General features: G+C 34.4%; 2 protein-coding genes across 5 annotated transcripts; one reads left to right on the forward strand and one right to left on the reverse strand.

Moving 5' to 3' along the window:
- Window positions 1-2: 2 nt before the first annotated feature.
- LOC144854182 (uncharacterized) lies at window positions 3-7,866 on the reverse strand. Of its 3 annotated transcripts, none has more exons than XM_078712081.1 (12): window positions 7,777-7,866; window positions 7,275-7,481; window positions 6,916-7,023; window positions 6,282-6,410; window positions 5,778-5,981; window positions 5,082-5,166; window positions 3,801-3,909; window positions 3,145-3,292; window positions 2,650-2,806; window positions 2,091-2,301; window positions 1,609-1,708; window positions 3-985 (listed from the first exon to the last, which is right to left on the reverse strand). In XM_078712081.1, exons 2-12 carry the CDS (start codon window positions 7,440-7,442, stop codon window positions 563-565), a joined length of 1,842 nt encoding a protein of 613 aa, XP_078568207.1. In that variant the 5' UTR covers window positions 7,443-7,481; window positions 7,777-7,866; the 3' UTR covers window positions 3-562. The 3 variants fall into 3 exon arrangements, with proteins under 3 accessions (XP_078568207.1, XP_078568206.1, XP_078568205.1); XM_078712080.1 differs by lacking the exon at window positions 5,082-5,166 and adding an exon at window positions 4,358-5,033 and having other exon boundaries at window positions 4-985; window positions 5,865-5,981; XM_078712079.1 differs by lacking the exon at window positions 5,082-5,166 and adding an exon at window positions 4,358-5,033 and having other exon boundaries at window positions 4-985.
- A 124-nt stretch (window positions 7,867-7,990) lies between these two features.
- Window positions 7,991-24,535, forward strand: LOC144853577 (zinc finger RNA-binding protein-like). Of its 2 annotated transcripts, XM_078711288.1 has the most exons (20): window positions 7,991-8,088; window positions 8,656-8,844; window positions 9,048-9,220; window positions 9,862-10,035; window positions 10,416-10,624; window positions 10,879-11,058; window positions 11,765-11,984; window positions 12,407-12,526; window positions 13,186-13,370; window positions 13,554-13,699; window positions 14,073-14,313; window positions 14,890-15,089; window positions 15,409-15,580; window positions 15,837-15,969; window positions 18,287-18,372; window positions 20,234-20,329; window positions 21,647-21,758; window positions 22,179-22,276; window positions 22,565-22,703; window positions 23,226-24,535. In XM_078711288.1, the coding sequence occupies exons 1-20, from the start codon at window positions 8,039-8,041 to the stop codon at window positions 23,333-23,335; spliced, it is 3,033 nt and encodes a 1,010-aa protein (XP_078567414.1). In that variant the 5' UTR covers window positions 7,991-8,038; the 3' UTR covers window positions 23,336-24,535. The 2 variants fall into 2 exon arrangements, with proteins under 2 accessions (XP_078567414.1, XP_078567415.1); XM_078711289.1 differs by lacking the exons at window positions 18,287-18,372; window positions 22,179-22,276; window positions 22,565-22,703; window positions 23,226-24,535.
- Window positions 24,536-26,538: the final 2,003 nt, after the last annotated feature.

Here is a 26,538-nt window from a genome sequence, read left to right on the forward strand (position 1 = left end):
GATATATTACAACAGTTGCTCTAAAATATTTAAGCAGCAAGATTTTTAAAAAAACGTTTCCTAAAAAATACAAATTTGTTTACATCCGATTCTGCTTAATAATAAGCAAGGAAAAGATTTTTTGTTTGAAGATATCTGTATCTTCAATATGGGCTGAAATATTAAAATAATATGTCTTGTTCCTCTCTGAATGTTTCCAAAAGTACTGTATTTCACTTTCTTTTCTGAGCGCTTGACTTTTTCCATTATTTATCTGTTTATATTCTGGAACATTCTATAACATTATTATTACAGTTCATATTCAAAATATATATTAATGGCTAATTTCATAATTTATCGTACATTCCTCTAATCAAGCAGCCACTCTCCTCTGTTAAAACCTACTCCACACATGAAGTACTGTTTTGCCAATTTGTAAATGTATGCTTGTTTTTTTTTCTTGGACTGTTTCAAATAAATGTGAATAAAAATTTTATATTATGATATTTAAATATCAAAATAAAACATCTGTTCTCTAATGCAAATTATTAATAAAAACTGAATATAGGATAAAATAACTTTTTCATTTAACAGTAGATTTGTCTTCATCATCATCACTGCCAAATATATTTTCTATTTTTATTTTAGGCTCTGATTTAATGACGCCCCCACTAGTCCACGTCATCCCCATCTTTTTTGGTTGTGTTATTTTCATTGATTTGTCTTCTTCTTCCTCATCATCATCATCATCACTGCCAAATATATTTTCTATTTTTATTTTAGGCTCTGATTTAATGACGCCACCACTAGTCCACGTCATCCCCATCTTTTTTGGCTGTGTTATTTTCATTGATATTGGTTTAGGTGCAGGTTCCTCTAATGCATTATATCTGGCTCTTGCTCTTTCCCATTTCTCTGATTGCAAGTTTCCTAGTGCGAGATCATTTATCGTTCTTCGTGCCTGACCACCTAACCCAGCACGTTTGTTATTAGACAGTACATTAATCTGTAATGATAAAAGTATTAAATTACGTAAGTAAAGTATAAATATTAAATAATGGGTATAGTTGTTATATTTGCATGCTTCATCACCGTTAGAAATTATGGACCAGTAATAATAGATAGATAATAGATAATCTAGTAGTATAATGCTTGTTTCCCACTAGAGATGCAATACAAAGACATAATGCAAGGTAGTAAGTGATTCAACCAATCACAAGCGATGGATTATTCTGTCAAATTAAATATGTCCTTGCATTGCATCTCTAGTGGGAACCAAGATCCAATGACTAGATGCTTAAAGAAACCCTCTACATACCCATGGTGACAAGATATAGTTGTTTAAAGCTCTGTCTACACTATCAAACTTTATGTGACAAAAAATGTGATGTGCTCATATATGATGATGATGATGATGTCATATCACTGCCATATTTGGGAATATCCCTACCATATTTGAGCACATCACACTTTTTTTGTCAAACTAGTTTGATAGTGTAGACAGAGCTTTACAATTGAACACATGGCCATGCATCCAAATTATATGGATGAACCTACAGGATCTGATCAGATTTGTATTCAAAAACTCTGGCGGGATACAATGAGGAATCGCTTAACAGACAAACTTACAGGTTCCTTAATACCAGTGTTATCCTTGCCCAGAGTTTCTCCAGATTTCCATCCCATCTTCTCCATCATTTTCCTTCCAACGTTATCTGATGCAATTTCCCTGCAATGTGTAAATTATAAAGTCAATCAAATAAACTGCATCAAATGAACATTAGTTACATATTCCACCAAAAGCTCTGTCTACACTATCAAACTAGTTTGTATGATGTGCCCAAATATGGTAGTGATATGCTTAAATATGGTAGTGATATGACATCATCATGTCCACATCACATTTTTTGTCACATAAACTGTGATAGTGTAGACAGAGCTTTAATATGGTTCTACTTCTAGGTTGGCCATAAAATATGGATTGATGTACACGCATAGTCCAGACTTGTAACAGGTTGTATTCAATCTCAATATCCACATTCATGTACAAAAAAGCTACCATATATGGAATGACTGACTACCATATATGGAATGATTGACAACACACTTACCTGTCAACAGATGCAGGTAGGTCGTCTTTCTGGTGTGGGTTGTCACTGCCAACCGTCTTGCGGCGGATGTCTGATCTATCAGTGTATGCTGGATTAGCAGTCGATGAGTTCGTTTCAACGTAGGTTTCTCTAGTAAGACCATATTTCTTCTTGATCTGCTTAAGACCTTTCCGTCTTTGCTGCTCTTTGTCAGTCGATATGATTATGGGATCTGTAGAATTTAATGAAAACAATTTTCAAAAAACACACAAAAGGGAAAAATAAAATAACAGTTTTTGGCAAGTTGACACACTTTTGAAAACTGCAAAAAATAGTTAGGCCATACACCTTGACAAACTAGTTTGCTGTTTGTGAACTCAGCCAATTAAATAAGTCTTTGCAGTTGTAAGTTACATCTTAAGCTCTGTCTACACTATCAAACTAGTTTCACAAAAAAAGTGTGCCCAAATATGGTAGTGATATGGTCAAATATGGTAGTAATATGACATCATCATGTCCATATATGGGCACATCACATTATTTTGTCACATAAAGTTTGATAGTGTAGACAGAGCTTTACCTTTTGGTTGTGTTTGGGCCAGCAGTGCCTGCACTTGCCCTGGCTCACAATCATCACAAGTTTCTGCTCCAGGATGTATGTGTAGTCGAAGCATCGTGCCACCAATGGTCAGGTAATCCTTATGTGACAGAATTTGTGCTTCACTCTCACTCCTTGACTATAAATAAAAAGAACTCACAGAATAAAATACCTTTTCAAAAACCAAGCGTGTAGCCAGAATTTTGACAAAAGGGCGCTATCTTTTCACAAAATGGGGTAAAAATCGCTAATTAAGCACATTCATCATCAATTTTGCTGCTTGCGTTTGGAAAGGGCACTTTAGGAAAAAAGGCGTTCGTTCAAAACTTCAAACCCCTTAACATTTTGGAAAGTGCACTTCAGAAAAAAGGGGGTTCCTTCAAATTCAAACCCCCTAGCTAGACAGAAAACATGCATTTCAGAATAATGTAATCATACCACGATACAAACAAAAATCTTTCAAATAAAAATTCTTACCTCGCCTATAGGTTTTGCGTTGATAAGTGTGCCATTTTGACTCCCTAAGTCTCTGATATAATACTGCCATGAGTTTTGACAGTAGAAGATCTCTGCATGATTTTTGCTAATCCCTATTTCAGGTATAAGCACTGTATGTTCACCTTCTCTGAAATTATGAAATCTTAAGTATTGATAATAGATAATTATAACGATGCTTTTGAATAAATTTGAGTATGAATTATTATTTGTTGCTTCAATTATTATTTTTAAGTATTGTTTTTTCTGGGGGAGAATTGTAACACTTTTATTTTTAATTTTTCAAATTCGGCTAAAAATGTGTAAATTTGGAATAATCAGAATTATTCATACTACTGTAAATAGAAATAAATAAATCAATTACTACTATCTGTATGTGTGTGATGTTTATTGATACATTTTGTTGTCAGTGGCGTAGCGCATAGGCCTGATAAGTGGCCCTCCAAGTTTCAACGCTGGAGGCCTCGGGTGTTTTTAGCCTTTTCGGCATATGTTAATGCCTGTTTTTTCCTCTGGGCACTGCTCAGGGGCTTCCATAAGCTCCGGGGCCAGTGAGCGCTCATAGCCCTTACGCCACTGTTTGTAGTGTTTAATTGTAGTCATAAATTAATTGATAATTAATGTGATATGATACATACCTTCCAATGCTGCCTCCCATGCATGTTATTATATACAAACTACCAGGTTGTAGGCTCTGAGACTTTGTAACAATCATTCGTATACATGGTGGGTATTCACGTCGATTTACTACAAAAAATGATAATATATTTTGTTAATAATTGAAGAAAAAAAAACGTTCTGAAAAAAAAAAAAAAAAAAAAACTTATGAAAATCAGATTTTATCCCAGTTGCTGTACTCCATTCACATTTATATGTGTCCAAATATGGTAGTGATATGACATAATCATGTCCATATATGGGCACATCACATTTGTTTGTCATATAAAGTGTGATAGTGTAGACAGAGCTTTAGGTAAAATATTCTCTATCTAGAGTAATATCTATTGGAAATATTTTAATTGTGATTGGTGAATAAAACCACAGACATCGTTGGGTTGGTGGTGGGAGAAGGTGTTTTAGGGAGTGTTGTAATACAATATAGAAATTCATCATTTATGTGATTATTGCTGATATTATTATGACAAAATAAAAATTAATAATAATAAACAACATTCAGACAATGAATATTACAAACCTTGCTCCACTTCTTTTTCCATCACTTCATCCCTTTCTTCATCTCTCTCCTCCATTTCTTCATCCGATACATCAGTCATTGAATCACTTGAGATATCCGACAAGGAACTGATATCAGAAACGCTCTTGCTAGAAGAGCTAGATGCAATTTCACCTTCTTCTACTTCTCCCTCTTCCACATCGTCCATGTTCTCCTCAACTTCTTCTTCGATCTCCCCTTCCTCAACGTCAGATTCCTCCGGACTTATAACTTCATTTTTCTCTCCTTTTTTATTCTTGTCGTCTTTTTCAACCTTTTCATCTTTTTCAATCTTTTCCTTTTCACTCGCTTCATATTTTTCATTGGTGGTTCTCTCTTTCACTTTAGTTTCTTCTACTTTATCTTGTTCAGAATTTTTTCCCTCTACACATCTACTATCATTTTTATCCTTTCTCTTCTTCTTTTTGTGATGTTTTTTATGTTTAGATCTTCGATCTTTATCTGATCTTGAATAAGACTCATCATATCTGTCCCTTTTGTGTCTTTTCTCTTTCCTTCTATCGCTTATACTTCTATCATTTCGTTTTTCTTCTTTATAACGTTTTTCTCGTCTATTCTCTCTTTTACTTCGATCAGGTGTTTCACTTCTCAATTGATGTTCTTTTCTTTTTCGATTTTCAGTTTTTAGATTTTCTCTCTGAAAAATAGAATAAGTTGCGTGTGAATGCAAGATCTTCGTGCTTACCTATAAATCTTTTTTTCGTTGAGACGTCCGAACCGTATCTGGGTCCAAGGTGCATGTTTGACACCCTGGATGTTAAACTGTCGATCTGTAAGAAAAAAATATACAAGTGAAAATTTATTTTTCATTTTATACCCCTTAAATACAAAATATATCATTTGTTGATAATTCCAATTGCTAGTTAAGTGTTGTTTTTTTTAGTGGACACATTTAGGCTGGCCTAATATGTCTTGGTTGTTAGATATTATGGTATTCTGAATGTAATTTTAATGATAAAAAAGTAATTTGGGACGATTTTAGACCTATAAATTGATTTTGGAAGGGTTTTCAGTATTGGCAGAGTTGACATAACATAACATTTAAATAACTCTGTATGCCTACTCAGTCTCCAAGCTATCAAATACACACTGAAATACAATCTTTATATACAAAATTCAAGTAATGATGTGTATTTTCATTGTGTATGCATTACAATTTCATACAAAGTTGCAATCATACAATAATGCTATGTAAATAAAATTACTATCAAATCACAATTATAGATAGATTCTGTATTCATGAAGAAGAAAGGTCACCCTAATTAAATGGATATAATACAAATGCCTCGTTAATTTTAATTATAATGATTGTAATTACAGACATAATGACCACTAATTAGATTGATACCATATTTGGTTTCTCATTTAAATATTCACAAACCTCAGGAGTATGGCGGTACTTTTCCTTCACACGTTTTTCTCTACTTCTGTTATCTTGTTTTCTGTCGTAATGCATATTATACTCAACTGTGTTCGGTTGACTTTCTTCAGGAATCTCAACTTGCGAGTGGAACTCATATGAACTGGTACTTTCATTGAAGTAATAATATGTTCCGGTATTAGTATCATAGTAAAGATGATTTTCCTGTTAGCAAAACAAGAATAATACAAAAATAACTTAAATTACTTACAATGAGCCCATAAAAAGCCTTTTGTAAATTGCAGATTTGCTGAAGGTGTACTGTTTGTATCTTGATATATTGACATTCCAAATTTAAGTGGGCAATAATGACACCTCAGAGGAATTGCATGTTAAGCTCTGTCTACAAACTTAATGTGACAAAAAAATGTGATGTGCCCATATATGGACATGATGATGTCATATCACTACTGTATTTGGCTATCATATAATCAAATAATTTTGACAAATATTGCTGATGCTTACAGGGTTATAGTAATATCCAGTGGTATAGTCATAGTACAGTCCTGACGTTTCATCATAGACAAAGCCAGAGTTTGTCATAGCTGATTCAGCCGCATTACGGATACTATCTGCTATTGATGTAGGCTGTACCTAAAATAGAAATAATTTTACAGTTTAGTATACTAGTAGTACTAACCATTTATTTATTCATTCAATAAAGAGGCAAACAACAAAAAAACAATCATTATTTATTATTTAGTTGGTACTGTAGCAATGTATTTTTAAATGTTAATGATGAGAGTGGGTGGCGCAGTGTGTTGGACGCTGGATGAATTATTATGAGATCATGGTTCGAATCCAACTCTCGCCGCATTGCTTGTATCCTTAGGCAAGGCACTTTGCCTCTCCCCACCAGGTGTATGAAATGGGTATCCAGTTAGATCAAGACACAACTTTGCGCTGATTACTAGCTGCATTATGGGAGTATGTTACCGGGGTAATTATACTTGTAAAGGATGATTACTCATGAAAAGGACGCTATATAAATGTGGTATTATTACTATTATTATTGAGTTCCTTTCAAAAAAGTAGGCAGAAAGAAGAAGAGAAATTGTAATATGTTTATTTTATTATCTATTGTATGATGATAAAGTACCTGCTGCTGTGATATTGTTTCCTCATCCTCCTCTGTCTGTGTTGCCACATCTACATTGTTCTTTTTATTCTTCTTCCAAATTGAAATCTCTTTTTGCAGCTCTAAAATCTATTTTTAAAAAGTCACTGATAATAATAACAACACTGTATTGGTTTCTAATCTCATTATGATAAACAGTTTATATTTAGAATGCAAGGAGTATACAATAATATATTGCTTAATATAGCACTTTTTATCAAAGTGCTTCACAATGGATTTTATACATACAAATGTATACAAATGCTGTTTAGTGTTAGAAATCGTGATGGAAATATATCCATATATAATAATCCATATAATAAACAGCAAACTTTTAGTACCTTGGATTTGAGTTCGCTGTTACACGCTTCTGACTCGTTTCGTAGTTCTCTTTCTTTTAACAGTTCATCTTCTAGATCTTTTATTTTTTGCAAGTGACCATCAGCTTCTTCCTTCTTTAGTAATATTGCACTTTCCTCTTCAATTTCCTCTACACTTTTCTCCATCATTGTGTGTGATTTTACTTCTTGTACTCACTAATCTTCAGTCTGTAATATTAAATTTAAAAAAAATTGTATTAATATTAATTTTTCATAATTAATATAACTTTTCTAGGACTAGGCTACCTGGGGCCCAGTAGGCCTAACTAAGCCAAGGTCTAAATAAGGCTTACTTGCTTATATCTACTGTACTGTATTGTATGTATTATGTAGGATCTAGTAGGCCTAGCCTAGCCTATTACTTTACTAGTAGTACTACTTCTACTGCCTACTAGGCCTAGCCTAGCCCTAGACTAAAACAGTAGTAATGGGCAATAATTAGTAATCTTATAATTTAATTTACCGGATGTACTTATTACTTTAAATCATTTAAACCTAAAATTAAACATTTTTTCGAAGAGCAGCATAAAAAACATTTTCCAGTTCTGTCATGTCGCCCTCTATTTTTTATATCGAACGCGAACCGCAAATTTTATTTTTACCACATGTCCATTCGGCTTTTGTCGGAATAGATCGTACTTTTCCGTATGCTAATATTTTTGTTACAGAAAGTGTGTCGTCGTGCGCGTGGGGCTCGTCGGTTTTTACGATTCTGAAAAAAAGCAATGGCTTCTGGTGGTTATTTTGGCTTTACTCATGGCGGAACTCAGTACAGGTTTGTAATATAATTAACTATGATGTTTTGATATATTTTTCAGGAACAACTTGAAGTATATTTTGTGAATTTAAGTTTAATATTAGTGCCAGTTTTTGCCCAGCCAGTGGCTAGCCTGCCTCTCTCTCTAGGCTAGTCTAGCCTTTTAGCCTAGGCCTAGCTTAGCTAGGCTACTAGTTAGGAGTAGCCTAGCTAGTAGTCTGGGTGAGCATGGTAGAGACCGAGGCGCCCTCTGGCTGGATTTTGGTTGGAAAGAAGTCCACTTTTGTTGCTACCCAGTCAAACGAAACCGTGTGAAACTGGCTATATGTATAAATAGCCTTTTTTATTTATAAAGTTATAAATAATATATTTTTTATACGATTTATTATTTAATTAAGTATGGATGATCGCGAAAAATGTGCATGGCATGATGTGCTTTTTTTACCGACCAATCAAAGCACAGCCTTTTTTCCTAATCATATTCATAGTCATAATTTTTTTTTTTGTTACTTGTGTTGCGCTTATCCTAATGGGAACCACGCATTTGAAGAAAAATTGGTTAATTTGACCTATGCTATATTTCAGTGCCCAGCCTGCAACAGGATCCTATGCTGCCCAACCTGCTCAGCACACTGGCTATGTACATGCCCAGCAAGCCCATCAAGCTCCTGCCTATGCCACTGCTACAGCTGCACCAAGAGCAGCATCTACTGCGACCGTCTATGAGGCTAACTACCAGCCAACCCATGCTGCTGGAGGAGGCTACACATATGGGTAAGATTATGAGATATTTTTGGATAATAATAATTTTTTAGTAATCTTCCCATCAGTGGCAGTAACATTAAAAGACAATTTAAATGAATTTATAAGAATTGAGAAAATATAAATGTTGTGTTTTACATACATTTATACAAGCACAGTCCACTTGGCATGCAAAAATGTTTACATTAAAAATAAATAAAATATGTTTTTCGTAGTGCAACACAAAGACAAGATGCGGCTCAAGTAGTCTCCACTCCAGCATTCCGTGAAACTTATGCTTCGTCGTATGGCCAGGCTTCAGCCACGCCAACTTACGAGAAACAAACTTATTATCAACCACAAACAACGCAGCAACATTCCTCTACTGATGGCTACTATGCTGCCCCAGGTAATATTGACAGATGAAATTAATGGTTTTCTGTTTGTTTGTCATGGCTAACTACTACATTTATTTATTCTTTATACTGAGTAGCCTCTTCAGTCTAAGACTGTTCTCCCAGAGAATATATGATTAGTTTGTGACAGTGGCTAAATTGAATTTTAATTTATCTTATCTTTATTTGTAATTGTACAGTCTCAAAAACATGATCATTCATAAACTACAGTATATGATATTCAATATGACATTGTCAACATTTTAATAAATTAAGCACTGGGTGAAGTTGTAATATAATGATTCAGCCCACTACTACATTATTTCTTTGCGAAATTATAATTTATTGATTTTATCTGTTAATAACTACATTCAGAAATGTAGACATTGCATTATACATATTAAATCTTCTATGTGCCATTGTCTACGTTTTAATAAACTGAGTGAAATTGTATATAATATTAATTTGGTCCATATTGAAGATACAGATAACTAAACATTTGAATAAGCTTTTATGACATATTGCATATTGATTTTCTTGGGAATCAACATACAAATCAAGTGTTGGTATTTTGCCAAGTAAATGATGTCGCATTGAATTAAATCTATTTATTTAATAAATTATATTTACCAAATTGTTGTTATTATCATGTTAGTTTCAGTGAAAGCATCGGCAGCATACAGTTCAGGTAGTGGATTCGGCACTCATCAACCTGCACCAGCTAAAATTGTTCAACACCCCAAGACTGTCGCTGCTTCGTATACGTTTTCTATCCCGACTACAGTTACTACATACACAACTACCGCGGCCACTACCTACACTACTGGAGGTACAGTATATATTCACAATTCACTTTTATTTCAGAACAAAGTCCATATCATAACACATAACAATATTCAATAAATAGATGTAAGTAAAGTAGATTTAGCTTGTTGAAAACGGATTCAGAAATTGTGCTTAATTTGATTTTATCACTAATACTATTCTATATTATAAGAGAAAAAATAAACGTTTTTCCATTATAAAAATTGTTGCTATTTTGGGCATCCATATCAAAATTACCGGAATTTTACTTTTAAACTACATTGGAACAGCACCTAGGGTACTGGACTGCACTGTAGCAGATATTTATACTTTTTTACATAACTATATAACAACAAAAGGCTCCTTCACTAAAACAAAAACTTCTTGATTATTCTAAAATTGTAGGTAGTACATATTCTGGATATGATGCCGCTGTCTACTCGGCAGCAACCAACTACTACCAACAGCAACAACAGGTTGCTAAGGGCAGTCAACCATGGCAGAACAAGAATAAGAATCAATTTGGAAAGCCAGTGAAAAAAGATAGACAGCCTCCAAAACAGCCACAGATCCACTACTGTGAGGTTTGCAAGATCAGTTGTGCTGGCCCCCAGGTGAGATATTTTTTTCATAGGGACCGTTCAAGCTCAGTTAATTGACCCCCTAAGTTGGCTTATGGACCGATTATCTCTAACTTAAGTGGGTAGGTAACCATTTTATCTGGGTAAATTCCTTAGAATAAATGCACCCATTGTATTTTTATTAGTTAACTATCACTCGGAAAGTCGAAACAGTATTACTAAAATGATTTAATAAAACACAATCAGATACTGAGATAGCAAAAATCAAACTGTTGCATTTATTTCAGACTTATCGTGAACATCTTGAGGGTCAGAAACACAAGAAGAAAGAAGCTCAACTTAAGACAGGAACTCCAATCCCTTCCCAACGCATCGGTACGCACAGTCTACGATGTGAACTGTGCGATGTGACCTGTACTGGACAGGATGCTTACAATGCTCATATCAGAGGTTCTAAACATCAAAAGGTATGTAGTAAATGGTTATTATTGATTTTACCTTATTTATAGAGGGTGGCCGTAAACTGAATATGCTGACAATCAAGAGGCCCTCTTGATGAGCTATGATAAGTGTCTGTGTGTGTGTGTGTCTGTGTATACTAGTACACCGGAGTAACCCCCTACTCTTCTCGAAAGATTTACTAGGTTATTTAATGTGCACATGAGCTAGATGTGTACACTGGACCTACGGTTTATAGTCCTTATCCGAGAAGACTTGTTCTACCACCAGAACCATGGGGCAAGTGAGGCTTAAACCATTGCCGGTATTTATATGGCAAGGAATTGCGGTTTCACTATCTTAACCACTCACTCACTAAATGATTGCAAACAATTAATACACATTCAGTACTAGTTTACTGTTGATATAGTTGTATATTTATTACAATTAAGATCATATAAAAAAGTAAATCAAACTATAATACTTTCATTTACAACACTTGCATTTTGTTTATGTGAATTGATTGATAATATTTAGTCTATTTCGTGCCTAGCTTACCTGGATAAACCAACAATAGCCGTTCTACTCGAAGAGTGAGATATAACTCAAAAAGTAGAAGTTTTCATAGAATCCCCCTCTCCACAAATGGTATAGTCCATGAACTATGCCTTTAAGTGGGAGCCTGCCCAGAAACCACCATCATCATTCCTTTATATAATTGTTTTGTTTCTATAGGTTCTAAAGCTACACACTAAACTAGGAAAGCCTATCCCATCTACTGAGCCAGTAAAAGTGGGTGGTAGTTCCACCACAACAACTGCATCAGGCTCCAAGGCTGCGGCAATGAAGACCACTGCATCAACTGCTAGTTTTGGGTCAAGTGTGGGGGCTAATGCCGCCCAGAAGCCTAAGGTTGTTACCAAGCAGCTGACAACACCCAAGATTGCATTTGTTGGTAAGATTTTTCTTTAAAACACTATTTTAATAATCCTTTTTTGATATATGATAATGAATGGAACTGTGTATATTGGGCTTCTTTGAATGCGTAGATTAATATTTTGTAAAAAAAAACTGATATTTTTCATTTCAAAGCAAGGGTTTTATTATATGATTGGCGAAGTGCCACACCAAGCTTCATGTAAGCCAATAAGCTGTGGTTGGTAATAAAACATGCTCAAAAGATTGGTGTAGGTTAATAACATAAGGCGTATTCAACTGATCACTCGCAAACAGCAAGAAGTTTTAGTGGCTCCTGATTATCTACTCAAAACAGCCCAGTCAAATACACCTATAAAGCTCTGTCTGCACTATCAAACTAGTTTGATAGTGTAGACAGAGCTTAAGTTGTAACTACTAAATTTGTTTATGATATTGTAGGAGGAACAAAGCTTATGACAGCTGCAACTGATGCGGAGAAGAAGCAAGCGGCAGAATCAAAGGCTGCTGGTAACCAAGCAACACCAACAGCTACTTCTCCTGTACCAGCACTTACTGATAGTAAGTTTTACAGTGTACCATTTGAATAGACCTTGTTTATGTTCCTGTTGTTAGTAATGAATGTATATATTTCACACACAGTTGTTTCCTATCAGTGTTAAATGTCTTTGTTCAATAACATATAGTATACAAATACATTAATGGTGTCTCAGAATTAACTAAGAGCTGGAGAGAGTGTTTGTTGACCTGATGGTCAGAATGTTACAATAGTCCAAAATTACCCTTACTTACTTACTTAGGGATATACCCAAACTTATATGACTAGATTCCTCCATAACTTCCTATCTGCCATTGTGACAGCCAGTTCATCTCTCTGCATACCAGTATCCGCCTGTAGTATATCAATATGTGAGTGCTGGTCTTCCTTGTTTTACAAGCCCATGTTTTAAAATTATTCTATAGAAATCCAAATTGCACACAGTACCGCAATTTTATTCATTTGCAGTTATATAAGTAACTTATTACAATTACTTACATAAATATGTTATAAAATTGCATTTCTTTAAAACCCATCTTTTTTCTTTGTAATTTCTTTCTGTTTTTCTCTCAGCGCTTTGGGACAATCTTTTGATTGTAAAAGCGCTTTATAAATCGAACAACACACACAGCAGTGGCTACAAACATTACATTTTTTTTTTTTTCTTGTTTTGTTATTGTAGATAAGATGGCTGAAGAGTTCTTTGAGCAAGAAATCACACCCGTTGGTGAGGACTATGTGGAGGAGGTCAAGAATGAGACAGGCAAAGTGATTAGTTTCAATTGTAAGCTCTGCGAGTGTAAGTTCAATGACCCCAATGCTAAGGAGATGCACATGAAAGGTCGTCGCCACAGACTCCAATACAAGGTATGTTACCATTAGATATGATCATCATTTTTTATATGACATTACTATAATAAAATTATTGAATAAAAAGATAATATAATCATTTTAAAGATTTTGTGAAAGGAGATGATATATAAAGTGCAATAGCTTGACCACATGGTAGTCGGCAGCATAAAAAAGTAAAAAATTTTGTTTCCATAATAGAAAAAGGTAGACCCCAAGTATCAAGTAGAGGTGAAGCCTACAGCTCGCGTTCGCAAGTTCCATGAAGAGAAATTGCGCCGACAGATGGCTAAGGATGAGTTTTTGAGAAGACGCGATGAAGAGATGCGAGTCCAGGTAGAAATGAGGTAGGTATATTAATCGGCGTCTCTGTTAAACTTTGTCTACGCTATCAAATTAGTTCGACAAAAAGTTTGATGTACCCAAATATGATAGTAATATGCCTAAATATGATAGTGATATGCCCAAATATAGTATCGTCATGTCCATATATGGGTAGATCACATTTTTTTGTCACATAAAGTTTGGTAGTGTAGACTCTAGACTTTAACCCTTCCACATTGTCTAGCCGAACTCTGCAATTTACACACACCATACAAAACGACAATGTTGACACCCTGGCGTGTGTAATCTCAGCAATGTTCAATAGACAAACTTTGTTTATAAACAGTTTTGTTCATGTAATATGTTCCATTGATTTACGACAATATTATTTATCAGACGTTACGAAGAAGATGTATACTGGAGACGTTTTGAGGAAGAACGCTTCATGGAAGAGCGGTTACAGTACGAGGAAGAGATGGAATTCTTTGAATGGCAGCGTCGCCGCGGCATTCCACATCCCAGACCTGTTCCACCTAAGCCTCCCATGATGCAGGACATGATGACAAAGAGACCAGATACGGTCATTGACCGTCATGTGATGGCCAAACATGCGTCCATCTATCCAACAGAGCAAGAGGTAAGTGGTATTATATAACACCTAAATAAATCCCTGTCATTTGCTTGGACGATTGTGGGTCACATGGCGTGCAATAGTACTTTTTTTTGTGTACAAAAGAAAAATCTTTTTGTGTACTATTGTCCGGATCCTGTCAATCATTGAAAAAAGATTTGTTTTATTAATGTAATGTCAAAAGTAAAGAACGGTGTGAAGCCCTCCCTAATGTGGAATGCGTCACCGTTCTGGATTCTGCAAATTCCACTTTTAAACTTAAGTTCAAGGAAGCCCTCCACATCACATGGAAGAAACCTTCCTCAAACAAACAAATCTATAGGCGTCATGCTTTTAATATGATTGTTATGTTGTCTTGTCTATATGGGCATGATGTCAAATCAGTACCATATTTCAAACTTTGTGTGACACAAACATGTGATGTGCCCATATATGGAAATGATAATGTCATATCACTACCATATTTGGGCACATCACACTTTTTGTCAAACTAGTTTGATAGACAGAGTATAATGTACAAAAAGAGAAATGTGATTTATATGAATTTTCGTAACTTTTTTTTTTTTCTTGTATCACTTTTAGTTGGCTGCTGTGCAGAATATAGTCACATGTTGTGAAAAGTCGTTGAAGCTGGTTTCAGACTATATCTCTGATGCAGACAACCCAGGAGTGCCGATGGAAGAGGTACAGACAACAACAACAGAGGTAAAGAAAGTGGAGGTGGAAGAGACTACGACCGAAGAAAAAGAAGAAAACAAAGAAGAGACGAAGAAAGAAGAAGAGTAAGTAATTACAGATAATGCAATGATATTTATGGAAATTCCTCAAAATAAATTTAGTAGTATAGTTGGCCCTCTAAATCACAGTCTGATAACTAGACACTCTCCCAAAACCAGAGTTGGGGTCTAAAAGGTCCCATATACATTTTTACGATTAAAAACAACGCGTACCATATACCAGAATTTATGAAAAACAAGAGACAGTAGGCTAGCCAAAAGGGAGTTGTCTATTGTCTACTATCCTTTGATACTTGTGGCTAAATAAGTGCAAAATAATAATAATAATATTATAATAATAACAATTTTCTTTTGTACATTATAGGAAAGAGCCAGCAAACCCACGTGCTCTGAAAGGAGTGATGCGTGTAGGCGTTTTAGCTAAGGGCTTACTTCTACGTGGAGATCTCAACATGAGTCTTGTGGTGCTATGCTCCGAGAAACCAACTCGCACGCTACTGGAACGTGTAGCTGATAACTTGCCTAAAAGACTTGCTGTAAGTATATGACAGTGTCAGAGTGATTACATTTTTGGATGATACGTAGAGCCGTTGGTCCCGTGTACATATAGTGCATCTTAAAGAACTTGGTACACTATTCGAAAAGGGTAGGGGATTGTCTGTAGGTGTGCTGATCTGGTAGGCGCTGCACTGCTGGCTGTCATGGGTCTGTGGAGGGCCTAATCGAATTTCTTCAGTTTCCAGTTACGCTTGAGAACCAGAATAAATAGCCTTTATTACCTTTATTTTTTAGGAAACAGAGGGTAAATTTGATATAAAACTGTGTGTGGAAGAAGCAGCTATTATTGTGTTTACTACCGACCAAGAGATCAAAACTTCAATCAAGATACTACTCAGCTCTCCGGCGATGCGTGAAACCGCTTCAGGTGAAATACTAACACGTTTTTATATTTTTGGATTTTTATTTATTTATCATCTTCTGAGGAACCTTTCAAATGATTTTAATTGTTTTTATTAAAGTTTAATTATTTTATAAATGAGCCTTAATTCATGCAGACTGGTTGATGGAGGCTAAGTCATCATCCAATCAGGAAAGCACATTCATGTCATGTGTTTCTGCTGATTTGCTGAATGGCCAGTATGCTATGTTTTTTTTCCAAGAGCTTAAGTACCCAAATCACTATTCAATAGTGTTACAAAATAGATTAGTTAACCCACCAAGTTGCTGGATTTCTGTTATAAATCTATGTAGCCTGATTTTCGACATTTTTTATTGTATTTTATTATTTTGTATATATTCTCCTTAGTAGTCATGAAGTGAGGCAATTAAAATGATTAAAATATTGTTGTTTTTAAATATAAACTATTATTTTTATATTTTGTAAAGTTCCTCAGAAGTGAATTTATTTTTTTATTTATTTTTTTTTTATGAAAGAAGGCTTTTCAATTTGAATATGTTGTATGTCGCTGTAGAACAACAATATAACATTATGAAAATGTTAAAAATGAAATTACCTGACATGTAATACAGGAAGCCTATGGCCACACTTGTTCATTTTGGTCGAGTTTACCATGCAAGTTAATGTGTTCATGTGATGCCTTTGTTATACATTCTGCAGGCCTTGTCTTTTTAAAATTGTAGGTGTGTTACAAATTGCACTCCTCAATACATTCAGGGGTACTGTAGGTGTGCCATTTATATTTTGGGGTGTAGAAGTTTACCAAATTTAAGTGTGTTGACACTCCTCAAGGGCAGTTTAGGAGTGTGTTAGCTGAGTGATCGCATTTGCTCACCTCAAAAGAAAAGGCCTGATTCTGTCCCTATCATATTAGGTCACAGCATATTCCTCTTATAATCATGAAATGGTGGTGACTCTTCCGTAACACTTCTTACCATAAAATTGGGTCAAGTTCTAACTTATGTGCTTAAAACTAAATTCAAAAAATCCCTGGAAAATCCAAGAAACAAATGATTTTATTTTGGGAGTTGGTTGTATTTAGGAATTCTGAGATTTAAGATTTTTAATGAATATACAGCCAAATTACTTTTTAAGTTGGAGGTGTCCTCAAGTCAGCAATTATACAACGTCTGTTTGTCCTTGGTGGTTGTAGATTTACTATAACAAATTATCACAAGAACACATTGGGTTGCTTACTAACCAATACATGCCTGTGTTCATTTGAACGTGGCTGTGTTCATTTGAACATGACTGTGTTCATTTGAACACGACTGTGTATCGTAAACAGTACACGAATGAACATCCGTGTCCCAGCTTTTGTAGTTTGTCGTTTCAGATTTTTAACAGCCAGTCAACTTCGTTGGCTGGCGATATTTGCCTCTGGTTTTTTTACTCAGTTTAAAGCCTTCTTACAACAAGACTCTTCGCAGAAACCTGGAGGATTTTTGACCAATCAGAATATACACTGCTTGTCGCAATGTGTACACTTGGGACACGGGTGGCGTGATGCGCATTTTAAACTTATTGTTTATTCCTTAATTCACATTTTTATTTAGCAAAATTTCGGCAACATTTGCATGGATCTTACAGACAATTTTTTCTGTAGTTGTAAGACCCTTAACAAAGTACAAGATGCACTAATATTAAAGAATAATTTAAGTTAATTACCAATTTTGAAGATTATAAATTAAATAATTAAATTTTTTATTGTTATTAATCAAGCCAAACATTAAAGAAACATGTTAATATTGTAGACAAGGAATAAGAAATTTAATTTATGTATTGATAATGGAAGTTAATGCATAATAAAATCTGAAACACATTGAGATGTTAATATAAATAATCACAATAGTGATTTGGTTAGCCAGATGTGGATAACCAGTTATTTTAGGCCTAATTAGTATGATAAAAATGATTTTATTAATTATTATTTAATGGTAAAAACCAAAATACTCATCAATATACATTTTATATTAAAATTGATTTTCATTTTCCACATTCAAAACAAAATATAAACAAAAATATAAAAATAAAAATTTTAAGAGAATTAATCCCAGATTATGATAAATTAATTAATCCCAGATTATAAAATACTTAATCCCAGATTAAAAATTTTCTTATTCCATCAAGTCTTAAATCTTAATCTCAAATTCTAGTCACCATGCCCCTATGTGTATCCTCGTGTCTATTGCGACCTGCCCCCAAGCCAGGTGGCTGGAGGCAGTCGGAGCGGTCAGTTGGTCAAACACCCATTCCAACCTGCTGTTATTGTGTTATACCATAGAAACCACTAAAGATCCTCCGGATGTACTGGACAGGCAGAAATGCCTCGATGCACTTGCCGCTTTACGTCATGCTAAGTGGTTCCAGGTTCGCTCTCAACATTTTCAATTTTGTGTATTATCTTTCTATTGTGTTACTTTGTCTTCTCAAACCAAATCAGAGCAAAATTGTAATTGGAAACTATTTATTTTGAGGCCCAATAACATACCAAAACTATCATTGGGGTTTTTCTAATTGTTACTATTAAATTACTAATAACTAATAGAATACCAATTTAAATTTACTCTGTCAATTTTCTGTTCTGACCTGTTGTATATAAAGCCTCATCATTTCTTATCATTCATTAGAATGTTTTTTTTTATTTGAAACATGAATTCAACAGTAAATCAAAATATGCAAATTTGTATGAATTATTCATGAAGCAATTAACCTTTAACCTATGATTTTCAGTTAATTTTTTGTGCTCTGATTTGGTTTGTAACAAATTGACATAACTTTGAAAAGTTTATGCTTAGAAATTATCCCGCCGAATGCATGTATACAGTAAATAGGAAATCGTTTGATTGCATGATACAACAACAAAGACTAAAAAGCAATGGAGTGTGACAAACATCTGAGCATGCTCACAAACATGTTTTTCAACCGCCCTTATTGCTTGGATAGTCGCTGAAGTTACCACAACAAAGATATGTCTGTAAACATGTGCAGGTGTTTGTTATGCTCTAGCGCTTTGTTGTTTTTGATGTCAAATCGTGTAATCAAAAAGTCATTATTGTGTAAGTTACTACTGTATATTCAAACATTTAAAGGTAGGTAAAGTTGGCATCAATTTAGTTAAGCTTGTTTGATCTCTTGAACCTAAAGAGTGGCATGTTAACCAAGTACAACGCAAAATGTAACGAACAATAATTACTGCGAATGACCCAATTTATCTTGACCCTAAATGTGTACATGCACAGAATAATTACAATGTACATTAACAAAGGTTATAACATGTACATAATTTTACTTTCATTACTACTTCATTTGAAAATATGGATTTTATATGTCTGTTAAATGGCAAGTAAATGTATTGATTGATAACTTTTTATACTACCAATTTCCCTTCAATTTAATTTTTTTTTAATAACTTTAAAATTAGAATTTTTCATTAAATTCAACATCCTCCAAAAGTTTACCTCAAATTAAAAAAAAAAATGTCATTTCACCTCCATGACCAAGTCTATACAATTACAGTGCAATACAACAATTAAAGACCCCATCCCACAAAGGTAGTCCACCCTCCAAATAGAAGCTACACAATGCAACCCAAATACATCCCAGTGTAATATAACAATTAAAGACCCCATCCCACAAAGGTAGTCCATCTCCAAATAGAAGCTACACAATGCAACCTCAATACACCCCAGTGTCATACAACAATTAAAGACCCCATCCCACAAAGGTAGTCCACCCTCCAAATAGAAGCTACACAATGCAACCCAAATACATCCCAGTGTAATATAACAATTAAAGACCCCATCCCACAAAGGTAGTACACCTCCAAATAGAAGCTACACAATGCAACCCCAATACATCCCAGTGTAATACAACAATTAAAGACCCCATCCCACAAAGGTAGTCTACCTCCAAATAGAAGCTACACAATGCAACTTCAATACATCCCAAATGTGACCAGCTCCTGGTGTGTAAGTTTCATATGATTTTAGCAAGTAGACCATGTGTTATATGCTGATCTTCATTATTAATTTATAATGTTTATTTTGTATTTAGTGCATGAAATCATACTACTTAAAATATACCGTTCAATAAAATAAGTCATTTGTGTTCTGAATTTAAATTGCTTATAATACAAATGACTTAAGTTAATTTTGGTATAACCTTACCATAGATTGTTGACTTGTGGATTTGTATTAATGTTGCTGGACATACTTTTTTGTGTTTTTAGGCAAGGGCAAACTGTCTTCAATCTTGCGTCATCATCATCCGTGTGCTACGAGATCTGTGTGAAAGAATTCCAACGTGGTCTCCACTCAATGGCTGGGTAAGTAAATTTCATTTGTACCTTGTTGTAGAAACTTATAATAAATACTATCGTATCGTAGACTGGGTCTAGTGGCATACAGTACTGTACAGCTTTTTTAGGAATCTTTTGTGGGATTCTTTTCAAGATGGGCTTCTATTCGAGTTTACGTTTGCAACCGGGGGGGGGGGGGGGGTGGCTTTTTTTTTAGGTTTTACAGTAGGTCTGATAATATAGACTTCTTTACTTTATAATGGGGCGTACTCAAAAATTTCAAATAAAATATTAATACAATTTATGGACTTATGAATGAACCAAATACATAGAGCAATTATATACAATTTTTTCAGTGCAAATTTCTATATGAATTCCACTGAGATCGTTAAAGCCTAGCTTATTAGATTTTTAGTTTATTGATAGTGAGAGCAAATAACTTACAAGTTGGCCTTAAGCCATTTATGTTAGTATGTCTTGAATATGACACCATTGCAAACCACCTGCTATACAGAGGTTGAAGATTTACTGTAAGTAGTGGGTGTGAGATGCAAATTAGATTATGTACAGTTAGTAAAATAATAAATTTATTTACTGTTGAAGTCTGTCTAACATCATTCATTTTAACTTGTTGTTTTTTTTTTGTGCCTCTTTGGCATTTTTGTTTATATCTTTGTTGGGGCTGTGTATACTTGATATTGAGAAAAATAGGTGTATCTTGAAAATGAGTGTATATCTTGGGGGAAATGGGTATATATCTTGGGGGAAAATTGGTTTATATCTTGTGAGGAAAATTGGTTTATATCTTGGGGAGGAAAATTGGTTTATATCTTGGGGAGGAAAATTGGTTTAAATCTTGGGGAGGAAAATTGGTTTATATCTTGGGGAGGAAAATGGGTGTATATCGTGGAGGAAAATGGGTGTATATCGTGGGGGAAAATGGGTGTATATCACGGTGGAAAATGGGTGTATATCACGGTGGAAAATGGGTGTATATCGTGGGATGAAAATGGGTGTATATCGTGGGGGAGGAAAATGGGTGTATATCGTGGGGAGGAAAATGGGTGTATATCGTGGGATGAAAATTGGTGTATATCGTGGGATGAAAATTGGTTTATATCATGTGATGAAAATTGGTTTATATCTTGGGATGAAAATTGGTTTATATCTTGGGATGAAAATTGGTTTATATCTTGGGGGGAAAATGGGTGTGTATCTTGAGGGGAAAATGGGTGTATATCTTGAGGGGAAAATGGGTGTGTATAACTATAGTTACGTAGAAAAAAATTTTTTTAAACATGATAGTATTTGATGTTTTACTGTATGTTATTTCCGATTCAATAGCCTATGGAGCTTCTCTGTGAGAGAGTAATTGCCAGTGCTGGACAACCTTTGACCCCTGGTGAATCTCTGCGTCGTATCTTTGAAGCAATAGCTGGAGGGATTATTTTACCAGGTAAGATGTTTTGATAGGCAACAAGGACAATTATGTATAAGTCTGGCAGCACAGTAACTGCCACATTTTTACACATGTCTGGTTCAGAAAAAAGTGTATTTCCCATGGATGGAAAAATGATGATAATTGTGTTTGCTATGATTTTAAAAATATTCTGTAATTATTTTATGTATTGACTATTGTTTTCATAATGATTATAGTGTTGCAATTTTCATGATTATTTATATGGACATTTTTTATATTTATATAAGTTTTTTTTATTTATAAGTACATTTTAGTTAATGATAAATTAGTTCTTCTTACATAGTTAAATTATGTATAAATATTGCAGTTTACTGTACTGTATTAAGTTAGTAATTAATTTAACTTCTCTAGCTTGTCACTAAGAAATTAATTACACACTATGATTGACCTTTGTAGGAGGGCCTGGTATGTATGACCCCTGTGAGAAGGATGCAACAGATGCGTTTGGACATTTAACTAACCAGCAGAGGGAGGATATCACAGCAAGTGCTCAGGTAGCTGTTACATCATTTATGTACTACCCCTGCTGTACACTACACTTTGTAGTGATATATTGATAATTAATTATTGTTAATATTACTTACTAAGTTTTTCTGGATGTAATTTTAAAATTGAAACAAATACAATCAAATACAAAGTAAAATATATAATATAACACTAAGTACATAAATATATAAAGTATTACAAATGCAGTCTGATTTAAAAGCATTAATATTTAAAATCTTTATACACAGTTATCTGGTATAGATATTAATAATAAAATAATACTTTAAATATTGTAGCATGCCCTGAGGCTGATAGTGTTCCGTCAAGTGCATAAGGTTCTAGGTATGGAGCCATTACCACCGCCACAGCGCAACTCCACCAAGACGAACCGTAAACGTCGACGTGACGATAGCGAAGGAGGTGACAAAGAGCCTGGTAAGTGTCATACATAAACTATAACCTAAATAACTTCTGAAAACACTGTCGTTCATTATTTTGCACTAATGAATGGTTAATTATTTTGCACTAATGAATGGTTCATTATTTTGCACTAATGAATGATGAACGGCACTAATGAAGGTTAAGCTTTTTGCATTCAAATATCAAGCTATCGGCATCTGTGTCCAGTATTGGAGCGCTGCCTTTGTTAGTGGCCTACATAGATATTTCTAGATGGATTCATTGAATAAAAGTAATAGGGTTCAAGTGTGTTATAAAATGAATATTGAATGGTGAGAATATGTCATTCTTTCAACTCATGCAATATTCTCACCATTGAACTCTTTTTTTTAAACTTCATCTCTTTTATTCAAATTCTCTTAGATACTCATACATAGGTAGTTACACAGCTCTATATCTTGTGCAAACCAAATAAGTATTGATAGAAATTGCCCACCATTGAACTCTTAATCAATCATTATTTGTATATTGACACACAAACTATTTTTATCTACACAGTTGATGGAAAGAAGGACAAGAAAGAAGGAGTAGAGAATGCAGGCTCTGCTGTTGACATGGCAACCACTGAAGGTGCATCATCATCATCATCGTCCCAGGAGACCAAGTAATCAAACCATCGCCATGGATATAGATAAATTAAGAAAACTGGCGAAAACCTAGTTAAAGATGTTTTATTTCTTACCTTTACCCTGTACAGTGATTTAGTAGAATTCAATTTTGTATTTTTATTTACATTTTTATAAATCTTGGTTTTAGAAAGAGTAGAAATGCGCATTTTTTTTTTTTGAAATAATATTTCTTATGAATTAATTACTAATAAATATGTCAATATTAGTTGTTATTTGGTGTTTAACACATTTTCGTAAATTATTTTATCGAATATTAATGATAAGAATGTTATTTTCTTCATTGCCATTGGGTGGTGTAGAGTTTTCTTTAAAGTCTATCATGAAATAAAATATGTATTTGTTTTGTTAAATTAAATGTTAAACTTTTTTTGCTTTTTATTCTCAAAAGAAAAACTGCAGTTATATAACAGTTGAGAATGTAATAGTTAATAGAATAGTTGCTTTTAAAATTTAAACTGTGATATCGTTGTTGTAGTATCATTTCGTTGGATTACTTTGTTAAATATGCATAATACTGTTTAAGCATGTTTTGAATATAGATTACATATACTGCGCAGACTCGAATGTAAGCCCATTCTGGGGTATATATTTCATTACAATATTGAATACCTTTCATGCAAAATATTTATGTGGATAAATTCCATTGTATTTTATATAGTGCACAGACTTGAATGTAAGCCCACTCTGGGGTATATAGTTCATTACAATATTGAATCCATTGTATTTTATATAGTGCACAGACTCGAATGTAAGCCCACTCTGGAGTATATAGTTCATTACAATATTGAATCCATTGTATTTTATATAGTGCACAGACTCGAATGTAAGCCCACTCTGGGTCTATTAGGCATATAAATCAGATGCTGTCTATTGGAGCTTGCATCAAAATATGTGCTGTGCGTTTTACAATTTGTTTTTTCTGACTGTAATAGTAATTTGTGAACTATTATGTAATCAAAAAAATAATGCATTGCAAATTGAAAATGAAGGATTTTGTGAGGGGGCACTCTCTCTCTACGCTCCGATGCCTTTACGTGGTATATACAATGACAGTTTTTTTCACCTTGGAATAATAATAAGCGATATACTTCAGTTTTTTAAATGACAGGTTATAAGGTGATACCAATGTGCTACTCTTGTATTCTGTTAGAAAATAAAGACAATGTTTATGTAGCTATACATTTTTATTTCTGTTTAAATTTAAAGCTCCGTCTACACTATCAAAATTTATGTGACAGTACCATATTTGGGTATGTCACTACCATATTTGGGCACATCACACTGTTTTTGACAAAACCCTTCCAACTTTACCAACAGCTTTATTCATTTGCGAATTAAGGTCTTACTCACTCGATTCTCGGTATTGCATCTCCACAGGCATTATCTGTACGAACAGCTGGCAATGGTCTATTCTTATACGTGCTTCATATTACGTCATTCTAATCGTTACGTCAAATGTATGCATTAATCATCGTCTTGTATTTAGTAGCTATGAACAAGATGGCCGGTTATCTCAGGCGACTGAGCGGCGTGTTAACAACACGAATTTCGGGTTCGAACCCCACGCTGGTCTGAACGTTGACGTGGTGGAATAGAGTTAAAGCTATGCGAGCTACTGTGTTTGGAGTACGCCACCTTTTCGATATCGTAAATTTTATGTTTGGCGCCCTCAATTTAAAGAATTTCAGAAAATTAGGAACAAATATAGAACATTTGAGATGCCAATGTTACTTCGAATTTTGAATAATCTGCCGCCTACCACTAGGCGAATATGTTCGCGCGAATCGAAAGCGTCAGCTTATACGCATGCGTAGAGAAAGAAAGAGATGGAAACATGACGCATGCGTATAAGCTGACGCTTTCGATTCACACGAACAAATTCGCCTAGTGGAAAATCAGCATAAGGCATATGAAGCCGAGATTTTCAGAAGAGAAAACCCCACTCAAAGTCGCATCTGGATAGTTGAAATTTGAACATTACCATATTATATTTTATCATTTGTTCTGTTGAATTACCATCATGGCGCGCATGAATTACATGCATTGTATGCCTCACTGGCTCGTACTAACCATGCTAGGACTGGCCCTGGAGTATAAGTGCAATTTCCTAAAGCAACTCTATATTTCACAATTAGTTGGCTAGTACTGGAGACTAATAATATTTATTTTTATTATTTCAAAGTATAAAGGAGGTGGGCGGGGAGGGGGTAATTCCGCATCTACAATTGTTTTTACTCTGTCTACGCCTCTGCATTTTCATATTTAAAAAAAAGTTTGTAAACAGTTTTTTATACTTTTTTACTTTACTGGTAAGACCAACACACGACCTCCAGAGTGGGGCAAACATTCGACCGATTACTTAGCTCCCTGACGCAAGATATGTTTGCAATACAGTATCATAACCAGGCCTTAAGGCCAATTTACACAGACGGTAAAGGTAATAAAAATATAGAATGTATGTTATTCCTTATGACCATTTACACACAACGGTTTCCGCTCAGGATAGATAGGCCTACATATTCTACGTGTGACAAGCTCCGCGGTTTTCCGCTTTTCCTTACCGCTCGTCTGTGTGTAAATTGGCCTTTACTGTATTGACTTACGTCATAATTCGTAGTCTCTCTTGTAATACCAGGGTTTTCTTAAAATACTTTTGTTGTTCGCTACGGGTCTTGATTCTTGTATACTTGTCCGATTTTATACGATTGTCTCATAGTATAAGCTGGCCTTTCATATTGAATCGGGAAAAACGAGTTATAAGCAAAATTGTTTGCAATATTAGGGACATATAGGCCTACTACCTATTGCGGTAAGTTTAATTTCATAGTGACTTTACTTGAGCTGTAGAATCTTTGTAGGCACACATAGGCCAACTCATTTCCGATACTGGATTGGGAACATCCGTTCCTGTTGGTCTTTAAATAGGCCTAAACATTAATATGGTACATACCTACCATGATATTCATCATAAGTTATGACAGGTATTTATAATATTATATAGGCTCCTAAACAGCTTGTGTGCAGAAAAACCTGTCTAGTCCCTATATTCGAATAGGAAATCAGTAATGGGTCAGTTGTTCATTATGGATAGTAAATGGACATTGACACATTGTTGGTGGAATAAGATTCTCGACGATAGAATGGCCTGTTGAGCAGACCTATGAAAGTATTGCAGCCCTAAT

Source organism: Antedon bifida, chromosome 10 (assembly GCF_963402885.1).
Source record: "Antedon bifida chromosome 10, ecAntBifi1.1, whole genome shotgun sequence".
NCBI lineage: Eukaryota > Metazoa > Echinodermata > Crinoidea > Comatulida > Antedonidae > Antedon > Antedon bifida.